This window comes from Dermacentor silvarum, chromosome 8, assembly GCF_013339745.2.
Source record: "Dermacentor silvarum isolate Dsil-2018 chromosome 8, BIME_Dsil_1.4, whole genome shotgun sequence".
Classification (NCBI taxonomy): Eukaryota; Metazoa; Arthropoda; class Arachnida; order Ixodida; family Ixodidae; genus Dermacentor; species Dermacentor silvarum.
This window is the reverse complement of record NC_051161.1, coordinates 170007774-170019039: the sequence shown is the minus strand read 5'-3', so window position 1 is coordinate 170019039 and position 11266 is coordinate 170007774. Positions and strand designations below refer to the sequence as shown.

At 46.4% G+C, this 11266-nt stretch overlaps 1 protein-coding gene across 1 annotated transcript in view; it reads left to right on the top strand.

Moving 5' to 3' along the window:
• Positions 1-5474: 5474 nt before the first annotated feature.
• LOC119461830 (protein quick-to-court) overlaps positions 5475-11266 on the top strand; it is an 82903-nt gene continuing 77111 nt past the window's right edge. Inside the window, exons 1-2 of the mRNA XM_049673047.1 lie at positions 5475-5484; positions 8623-8766. Coding sequence (XP_049529004.1) covers positions 5475-5484; positions 8623-8766 — 154 coding nt within the window. The remainder of the gene's footprint in view (positions 5485-8622; positions 8767-11266) is intronic.

The window sequence follows — 11266 nt, the reverse complement described above, 5'->3', positions numbered from 1 at the left end:
GGATCGGTCTGGCCGACCGCAGTGTCCCGTCTTTCCGCTGCTCCACTTCCATCCCCCCCCCACCTCGATCGCAGACGAGGCCTTTGCGTGCGAGCCCCGCTTTTCGCGCATATGTTCTTTGGTTGACTTGCAGGATGGATATTACAATCGATATATTCCTTCGCTTGTTGCATGCATGATGCATCTGCCTTTACCGGCACCTTTTGCGGCGCTTTAGCTGTTCTTTCCTAGGAAAGTCTGGAGGTCTGGCAGTTTGGACGGTATGTTTTTCTCACCCGACCGGTGCCGTGCGTTTTCAGTGACCCAAATATGTCAGCTGCGCGGAAAGCCATTGTAGCTTAATCTGACCTTAGCGCTTTCAAGATTACTGCAGATTTCGGGATAAACTTGTTTCGTAAGAGGACGTCGATGTAACGTCTCACAATATACTGGTGTACGTTTCTCGTCAGATCCGCTGCTCACACCTGACCTATGGCCCAGGATCCAGCGCAATGCTTCCTTTAAGATAGTAGTAGCAGCAGTAGTTGTTGTGATGATAATATTGAGGTGGATAAGCATTTTTTAGCAAGTGCTGTAGGCTTTTGTGTGCACGTAAGCGAGCATGCAGTGCCAAAACAAAAAGACCACTCATATGCCATTTACTAGGCTGTCTCTACTCGGTACTGAAAACATTAAGGTAAACAGTTACAGGCATCCACTAGGCCCGGTTTATTTGATACGCTCTATGATGGAGGCATGTAGTATAATATATTATCAGGGCACTGTTTGGACACTTGCGCGCTGTCTCCTTTACAGGTTTTTTTTCTGTAAAGTTACTGAAAAATTGCCACAGGACACATGGCAAATGTTTGTCAGGTTGAAATACATCTTATCACTTACATAAAAAACCTGAGGATTGATTGCTAACGGCGAAAAATATCTTAGATATTTAGGCGGTGCTAAATAGTGCAGAACTATGCCAGTAGTTCACAGATATCTGGTCTGGCATGCACGGGTTCTTTAGTAAATGGACCTGTGAAATGGTCAGATAGTCACTCCTGTAGAGCAGCCAGCTGGGCTACTTGGTGGATCTTGTGAAAGCACTGCGCTACAGAAGTGGACAGGTGGTGCGTTTCCTCTGGCCGTCAAAAAAATCAATATTTTATTGATAAGTACATTAGCAGTTGTATACAGGAAGGGGTCCCAAAATAAAAACTGCAGGTGGGACCCCTTACGATGAATTATAAGTCAAGTAATAGAGCAAACCTAATAATACATAAGTGAAAGAAATTAATGAGCAGGAGAAAGAAAAATAAGTACACTGATTTCATACATGATCATATAATAAAAACAAGTTACAATAATAAAGCAAATACAGAAGAAAACCAACACAAAATAACAATAAGATGAATATCATGGTATAACATGTCACTATGATAAGGAATTTCAAGAAGGTGCAGACATTCATTAGTACAGTAATTTTTTATTCCAAATAGGTGGTCCTTTAATTGAGATTTAAGGATGGAAAGGCAGTTAAATTGTTTTAAGTCGGTCGGCAGGGAGATCCATAGTCATATAGCAGAAAAAAGAACAGTTTGTTTTCCATAGTTAGTGTGTTCCTTAGGCAGAAGTAGATTGCCCTTAACAGAAAAATAACTGCAGTTTGCATTAGCCAATATGTGAGATGGAATTATATAGAGGTTGAGATAGCAATTAATAACTTTGAAAAATAATGAACCAAGATTAGACTAATAAGATCGGGATAAAGGTAGTACGACCATTGTTAACAAAGAACAGGAGAGAGTGCAATTGACGAAGTGCAAAAGAAATAATGTGAATAGCTTGTTTTTGAAAGGTTAGGAGAGGCCATAGATGGGATATTGTAGGTGCTGCCCCAGGGCTTCAATACAATAATTAATATGACTGAATAAATGCGTAATATAAAGTGACAAGTGTTGTGATATCAAAAAAAGCTCTAGCGCAAATGAGTGCCCGAAGTCCTGGTGCGATTTTTTTAATAGCCAACAAAACATGGTCACTAACAACACCTAAAAAGTTAGTGCTACTGTTAGTTTTGATTTCTTGAGATTGAATACATGGATAATGAGGAATCAAAGTTTTTTTCTGAGGACATGTAAAAAGCATAAAGCACGTTTCCTTTACGTTAATTTAATTTATTTATAGTGGACCAATTCTAAAGAGTTTAAATCTGTTTGAAGGTTGGACATTAGGCGGTCAAGGTTGGTATGGGAGGAAATAATTTTGGTATCATTCGCATATAATATGCACTGCGAAGAAGCTAAACACTGGGGGAGGTCATTACCGAAGGTTCAGAAGAGAGTCGGGCCACAAATAGAGCCTTGAGGAACACCATATTTTATAGTAATTGGACCCGAGCTTGCACCGTTTACAGAAATGTTTCCTCTTGTTCATTAAACTCCATAAAAGGTTTGAGTGTGGTCCAGGTATGCCACAACACTCCAGTTTTATAAGTATGTTGCGGTCAATAGAGTCAAAAGCCCTTGCAAAATTAACAATAATCATTGTAGCGTAAGTTCTATTATCAATAAATATTGTTACGCGAAGAACGAGTCAGTAAGACGGGCAACTATTTACAGGATGTATTTACAACAGCGGTTGCAGCGCTGACCGGTTAGGTTCACTGCGCGAGCCCAGCTCGTTCTTCCTCTTCTTTTCTCGAGTGATGGCGCCCGCGCGCCTCGGTCAAACAGTCAAATACCACACGCGTGTAGCATAATCCCCCGGCGGCAGAAGCGACGTCCCGGAGCGTCTAAATGTCATCACAGGGAGGGTGATACTGCTTCAGTCGTGTAACGTGCACGATATCGCTGAACTGGGAAGCAGATGGGGCGTCAGGGGCGATCTCGTATGTGACGGGAGTCACGGCACGAAGCACTCGGTAGGGGCCTGTGTAACGCGACAGCAGTTTTTCTGATAGGCCGACCTGACGCGACGGAGACCATAGAAGCACCAAAGAACCAGGCGGGAAGTGCACGTCTCGGTGTCGCTGGTCGTACAAACGCCTTTGACTCTCTTGGGAGTTCAAAAGGCGGTCACGGGCAATTTCCCTTGCGTGAGCAGCGCGGGCGACGGCAAAGATTAGCGCTCATTATGGACACTTGGGCTCCAGTATCAACCAATGCCTTGAATGGAACACCATCCACATCTACGTCAATTAGGTTCGCGTTCGTGAGGAGCGTCAGCGGAGGATTTGTACAGAACGGACGGGATGCAGCACTACCTCCAAGAGCTGCATGGCCTAGTTTTCCGTCCGGCGGTTTGGCGAGGAAAAGCGGCGAGGTTGGGGTGACGGGGAGCGACGGCGTTGAGGCGACGGCGATCGCCCGGAGGAGCGGCTGTCAGGGGCATCAGAAGTATAGTACGGACGGCGAGGTGAGTTACGGCGAGCGTCGGCGTATGGGCGAGGAGCAGGGAATGAGCTCCAGTACGGCGGCATCCAGGTGCTGCGGCAGTGGCGGGGTACGTGACCAACTCGGTGGCAGCGGAAGCAGATCGGTTTGTCGTCGGGGGTACGCCATTCAGCAGGATTGCGTGGTCGGGGAGCGAAATACTGGTCGTTGAAGGATGTGGCCATGGGAAGGGATGCCGAATCAGGTCGGGAGACAGAGCAGGCGGTAGGGATGCCAAGGTTGGCAATTTCTTGCCGCACAACTGCTTGTATGACGGAAATAGTAAGGGCCGCTGGGTCAAAGTTACCGTCGAGGGGTCGTGGATGAAGGGGGGCCGGACTTGCCGCTTCAATCTCACGGCGAACGATACGAGTGACGTTCTCTTGAAAAGGTCGTGTGGCAGGAAGAGCGGAGCAAGAGGACGTGGCAGGGGTGTTTGGGAGCCGGGAAAACTGTGGGACGACGCGGCGGCTTTTGGCTACCTCGAAGCGGCGGCATTCTTTGACGATGGCGTCGACAGTAGAGACGTCGTTATAGACGAGCAAGTTGAAGGCGTCGTCCGCGATGCCTTTTAGGATATGGCCCACCTTGTCAACCTCGGTCATGTGCTCGTCGGCTTTCCGGCAAAGCGCGAGCACTTCCTGTATGTAGGCGACATACGATTCTGTCGACGACTGGACACGGGTAGCAAGCTGCTTTCGCGCAGCCTGTTGGCGACCTGACGGGTTGCCAAAGAGGTCGCGAAGCCTCTCTTTGAAAGTGTCCCAGCTGGATATCTCAACCTCATTGGTGCGAAACCAGACAAGCGGTGTCCCGTCCAGATAGTATATCACATTGGCAAGCATGATGGTAGGGTCCCAGTGGTGGCTTCGGCTAACACGCTCATACATGCTGAGCCAGTCGTCGACGTCAACACCATTTTGGGCGGAGAATGTCCCAGGATCACGGAGACTAGGAACCGTAACGTACGTTGTGGTAGGCGCCGCAGGTGTAGGTGGCGACGGGGTGTTTCCATCGGAAGCCATGGCTGAGAAGACGACGGTGCGGCCGCTTCGGAGCTCCGTGGCGAGGACGGGGAACGTTCCACCTCCACCACGATGTTACGCGAAGAACGAGTCAGTAAGACGGGCAACTATTTACAGGATGTATTTACAACAGCGGTTGCAGCGCTGACCGGTTAGGTTCAATGCGCGAGCCTTTTTAATTATGTCAGTGAAGTTTGCAGTAGCTATATTCGTAGAAAGCCCCCTGACAGAAATCCGAAACTGACACTTAGTGAGAATATAAAACTTTCTGAAGTAAATACGAAGGTGGATTTCAGCAAGTTTTTCTAAAACATTATCTAAGAAAATAAGCACGGAAATTGGCCTGTAATTTCCGACAAGCTTACAGTCACTTTTTTTAAAGACTGGCAATGCATTTGCTTCCTTGAACTGTTACGAAAACACTCCAGTCTTAATACCAAATTAAATATGTGAGAAAGCAGAGGAGCAATCAAAGGACTAAGTAATTTTATGACAGCATCTTTAATGTTATCTAACTAAGCCCGGGCCTGTGGCGCGCGAACTGGTAATAACCGATTACGCTTCTTCAGGGGCATTAGGGTATTAAAAAAAGAATGAGGGCAACGGTGAATAGCCCGAGAGTAAAGAGAGGAAGCAGAGTGCTTAGTGTTTGGAATGCCAGAAGCATCATTAACACATCCTGAACTACTGAAGTCAATTGTGGTTTTACTCTGTTGAAAAACTGATTAAGCAGTTTGCATTTTCCTTTTTTACTCATTTCCACAATCCTGAAGCTGCTGACTGTAATAGCTGCTTTGAGAAGAGAGGACAACACAGCCTTAGTTTGCAGTTTAAAGGCTGTTATTTAGTTGTAAAAATTATCCTTCTTCCGTAAAGAAAGAAGAGATTCAGTAATCCAAGGGGAACCCCCTATCGCCTATTCGCATATGTACTTCTTGTACAGCTCTCTATCACATCATTAATGAAGGAATAAAATTCAGACAGAGCAGCTACTTCAAATGTGACCAGTCAGTACGGACACATTCATTGCTATCAAACGATGTACGAAGGTGAGGCAGAGGGACGTGAGCTACAGATTTAGGGTAAAAAAAAAAACCCTGCTAGGTGATCGCTGATATCGCAATCGAGTGCACCACATTAGATAGGTTCATCGAAATTTGAGGGTATGTGATCAAGTAACCAAAGTGAATTGTTAACGCAACGAGTATGTGCATTTATCAAGGACTGTAAACCAAAACTCGAGAAACGGCTGATGTAATCAATACAGACGTGGTTTGAAGTGTCAAGTAGGTTAATATTAATATCGCCTGTCGTAAAGATATTCTTGTTCTCAAAGGTTAAATCAGCGGTGTCAGAAGACTGGGAACGGTAAACGGAGGCAAATATGTATTTCTTGTTTATTAATAATGCTGACCGGCTCAAGTTCAGTCCAAACGGATTCACATTTCGCAACACTGATTTCAGTGTCTGTGCACCTCATGTTGTTCTGATATGAAGATTGCAGAGCCCACGTAGGTGTCGGTGGTGAGTGAATTCACAATGGTAATCACGAAAATTGTATAAATTCTGATTGTCAGAGGAAAGCCACATTTCAGAAAAACACAAAACAGAAAAATGATGCTTTGGGCAATGAAAAAGTATGTGAATGTGATCGAAATTATTTTTAAGGCTGCGGAAATTGAAGTGAATGGCAGAAAAATTGTTATGTTTAGGTAAGGCATTAACAAGTTAACCCGGTGAAAGAACGTTTATGATCGATATGGTAGCCTTATATTAGCGTTGACATGTCGAAGATATTTAGGTGAGATTCGGAATTAATCCTAAAGACGCGGCTTGTTTCCCTAGCTTTTATGACAGAGTTGTCTGCCTAGATGAGCATCCATTCTTTCTGATTCTTTAGTGAGGGCGCCTTGGAAAGCAGCTTTTTGTTCTCAGGTGGTCATTAATAAAAATGGCATTTTCACCAGAACCATAGAACCCAAGAGAAGAGGTTGTAAGGCGAGCCTTGCAAGTCTGAGAAACAAAGGCAGCTCGCCTTTGCCTTGAACAAAATCGAACAATAATGTTCTTTTGACTTGCTACCGGTGTAAGGACGCTCTGAACAGTGTCAAAATCAGTTACAGACACAGGACAACCAACTTTCTCACCCAGGAGTTTGAAAATTTTTGTGCAGTTCTCAGCCTCAGACACAGGGACACCCCTGATCTCAACATTATTCAAGCGTGAGTATGGCTCAAGTTGAGACACCTTAAATGAGAGTCGATCATTGCATTCAGCAAGGTTTTTTGTTCTTAGTGGCCAGGCCTATGTTTTCCACTTTCACAGCCTCTAGGGCCGCTATTTTGTAGCGAGGCATTATGACTTATTCTACCTAGTCTTATCATCCACCGCTCACGGCCGGCTGATCCCGTTGATAACTTGAGCGGACCGTTGCTCCGACCACTGACAAAGCGCAATAAGCGCGAAAAGGCATTATTACCGGAAAGGCGTCGCTACAAAATACTGGCCCAGCTCGCTATTCATGAAATTTATGGAATTCCTAATATTAGCGAGCTCTTGCTTAACTGTTTTAGCTTCAGAAGTGTGGCCAATGGTCGTCGCACATGCAACTGAATCAAGCTTTTTAGAAAGCTCGAGCAATTTATTTTCAACAGAGAGATTAAACTCGTCAAATTCCCTGGCTCGCGCAGCAACCGTAGGAGTTTTCTATCCTGGAGTCCTGTGCAAATCGAAACTGGCGAAACGCCCACTGTCAGGTGGCATGTTTTTGAAAGGGTTCTATTGTTTGTGATTGGGGGGGGGGGGGGGGGCGGTGTCCAATAGGTTTCACGTAGAAAGCGGGCATATCTGCATGAAATCATTTTTTTTTTTCACTAGTACATTATGATTACAGGAGAGGCTTAAGGAACAGGACAGTGGTTGCATTACAATTATTTCCTTACCTTACAATCACATAGGTACAAGTTGATCTGCTGTTAACTTACACCATACATTCAGCTACAATAACACAGTAGCTTTTTCTTCGAGGAAATTCTTGTAACTCTATTCTTGACTTCTTTTGAACGTCTACACTCCTTTGCCATGCCTTTCCTTGCCATGTGTCCTGGGCCAGCTTGTTTATCCTCGAGTATCCTTGAGCATCTATAGGTTGCTATGGCCTGTTTACGTGTATGCAAATAAATATTCAAGCTTGGTTAAGGAAAAACTCACCTACGAGATCAACGGCATGAAATAAATGATCAGTAGATGAACTGCATTTCACTGGACCTTCTGGCAGGTTCTATGGGCATTTATTTGGTTAATTAGCCAATAGTTCCCCCCATTCAGTACACTGATATCCTGAAGGCCGATGTTTGTGTGTAATCATGTCTTTCTTGCACATCAGTTTGGCAACTCATTATGCTGTCCACTTACTTAACCCAACCTGTTCGCATCAGCAGTCAAAATGAAAGTTGAAACATTGATGCAGAAAAGAAAAATGAACAACCTACTGAAACTAGAAGAGAAACTTGGATGAGTTGGTGGGAATTCATGTTTTTAGGAAAGTAACAGCGCAAGATAGACAAGGACACAGGCAAAGAAGAACACGACACTTCTTGTGTGCCAAACGACTCCAAATAGAGAATCTGAGCAAACAGTACGGACTACGGGATGATGTCATCTTCCTGATGTCCTGCTGTTGTTGGCGCTGTTTGCTCAGAATGTTCACGTTCAACCCACCCAAGTTAGCACTCTTGTCCGATTAATAGGTACTTGAAGGAAACTGAAACGTTTGATACGGTAACCCCTAAGGTGGGTAGATGTAGTTGGTAGACTTCAGTTGCCCTCAGGGCCCAGGGGTATGGTGTAATTTGTAATTTAAAAAAATTTTATGTGAGAGAAATAAATACAAAAATAAATTAGTACTGTAGTTTGATCAGGACTACATTGATTATGTCCCTGCTAATGCATCGCGAAAATGTTCATTGTTACTTCGGGTTACAATATCAGCAGTTGCACTCTGGCGACGTGCGAGGCAGGAGTGACTTGGTGATAAGTGCCTGCCTTACGAACGTAAGTCAATGCATGGTCAAGTGAGTGTTGTTGATCCTCTTCAAATGCTAAGCGTCTTGGCTTGTACCAGCGGGTGGGCAGCTTCCTGGCCTGATGGAGGGTGACGGTCGTAGCCGCATCCCGAGCCTCCTAAGGCGCAGTGCCTCCGTGCGAGTGCGGGGGGAGCGGCATCCCTGTGGCGTCTTCCTGCTGCAGTCACCCGTCGGCCGATGGAGACTCGGTGGGCAGCACAGCCAGCCTGGTGTCCTGTGGCTCAGCCACCCAGCCGCAGCAGTCGAGTGAGCTGGTCTCTTCTTCATCTTGAAGTTGCGTGAAGGAACACAAACCATGTAGACCTTCATGTCCTGTATGTTTGCGCTGCACAGACTTGCTTTTTGAGAACAGTGTACCAACTAGCCCGTGAACCAATGCTTTCTTGGAACAAAACTTTTCTTCATCATCTTCAGCCTATTCATATGCTTTGCAGGATGAATGCCTGCCCCAGCAATCTCCAATTACCCTGTCTTGTGCTAGTTGACACTAGAAGAGAAACTAGGGCGAGTTTGGTGGGAATTCGTGTTTAGGGAAATAACAGCGCAGTATAGACAAGGACGCAGGCGAAGAAGAACATGACATTGGCGCTGACACAACTGAAATTTATTTTGAGGAAAATTCACATTTATATACCCTGGCCGACAGGGCAACTATACAACGATTGTACATGCGCAGCAGTAGCCGTTCGGGTGACGTGTCGAACCACACGAGGCATAAACCATAGCGTCATCCAAACAAATAAAAACCAACAGAAGACTTCTTTGTCAAACTTCAGCTACCGTGAAACACTTACTTGCAAAACTCTCAACTCTTTATTACTAAGAGCGACAGACGGTTTACTAACACCTTTTCCCTTCCCTATCGATATGAAAGGCTTCCATGAGCTCCCTAGTAGTTTGATTTTTATGCCAGAACAAACCATCAGTATTTCTTTCTATCGGTCGGCACCCACACTTTCTACAATGAACCGGCAAATGCAAACTCCCCGTGCCATTTAACGATGACAAGTGCTCTTTTAATCTAATGTTCACACGTCAACCGATCTGGTCAACGTAAACCTTCCTGCATGATAGTGGTAACCTATACATGACAGCAGATCTACATTGAACGTATCTATTTCTTCACTTCTCGCCTCTCCGAGCCAACTACCTCCTCGTGGTACCCTCAGCATTGCGTCCAGAGGTTCTGCAAGCTCTCCATGACGACCCAACGGCTGGACATCCCAGTTTTTCCCGCACTCTCGTGAGGATACAAGAAAAATACTACTGGCCTCGCCTCTCTGCTGACGTCGCCCATTACGTAAGGACATGCCGAGACTGTCAGCGACGCAAAACAACGCCGACAAGGCCAGCCGGACTTCTACAGCCAATCGAGCCACCTCGCCGACCGTTCCAGCAGATCGGGATGGACTTACTGGGGCCTTTTCCGACGTCGACGTCCGGAAATAAATGGATCGTCGTCGCTACGGACTACCTCACCCGCTATGCCGAAACAAAAGCCTTGCCCAGAGGCAGTACCGCCGAGGTAGCCCAATTCTTCGTTGAGAACATCCTCCTGCGTCACGGTGCTGCAGAAGTCCTCATCACCGACAGAGGTACGGCCTTCACGGCTGAACTAACTCAAGCCATCCTGCGCTACAGCCAGACAAGCCATCGCCGGACCACCGCCTACCACCCGCAGACGAATGGCCTCACCGAGCGCCTAAATAAGACCATCGCCGACATGCTGGCAATATACGTCGAAGTCGAACACAAGATGTGGGATGCCATCCTTCCGTACGTGACCTTCGCATGCAACACGGCCGTGCAAGAAACGACGCACATGGCGCCGTTCAACCTGGTCTACGGAAGGAAACCGGCAACGACGCTTGACGCCATGCTACTGGATGTCTCCGACGAAGAAAATCTCAACGTTGCCACCTATTTGCAGCGTGCCGAAGAAGGTCGACAGCTCGCCCGCCTGCGCATCAAGAACCAGCAGAGAACCGACAGCCGACACTACAATCTTCGACGACGCTACGTCGAGTACCGGCCCAGAGACCGTGTTTGGGTCTGGACTCCGATACGCCGACGAAGACTTAGCGAGAAACTCTTACGTCGCTATTTCGGACCATATAAGATCATCCGACGTATTGGCGCACTGGACTATGAGGTCGTGCCGGACGGTATTTCGCAATCACAGCGGCGCCGCGCACGACCTGAAGTCATCCACGTGGTGCGTCTTAAGCCTTTCTACGCCCGCTGAGGAACTTAGGTCCTTTGTTGCTTTGTTATTTTTGTCCCTTTCTGTACGCGTGGTTTTGTTTTCGCCTTCGTGTTTGTAGCATCGGGACGATGCTTTTTAAGGGGAGGGTATTGACACGTATACATGTTTATCTTTCACCGGTGGCCGCTTTCCACCGGCTAACAAATGTTAAGCGTTATTGCTCAGCGCAGGACGCGCTTGTATCGGAAGTTTCTAGAACGTTATCGGGATGCTTCTTTTCGTTGCCTGTTTTCACCGACGCTTATGTTATCTGATTGTGTGACCGACGCGAATTGTCTAGACCTTTCTGGAAGACACGCGGGCATCAGGGATTAATCTGGAACCTTGGATGACTCAGGTATAAAAGCCGACGCGTCGCGCCGCTGATCAGATTTCGATGATCGCCGACTGTGTTCGCCGCTGTCGTTGTGCTTTGAGTGGAGCTTGCTTTTGTGGGCACAGGTTCGCCTAATAAACAACCAGTTTCGTCATACACAGTTT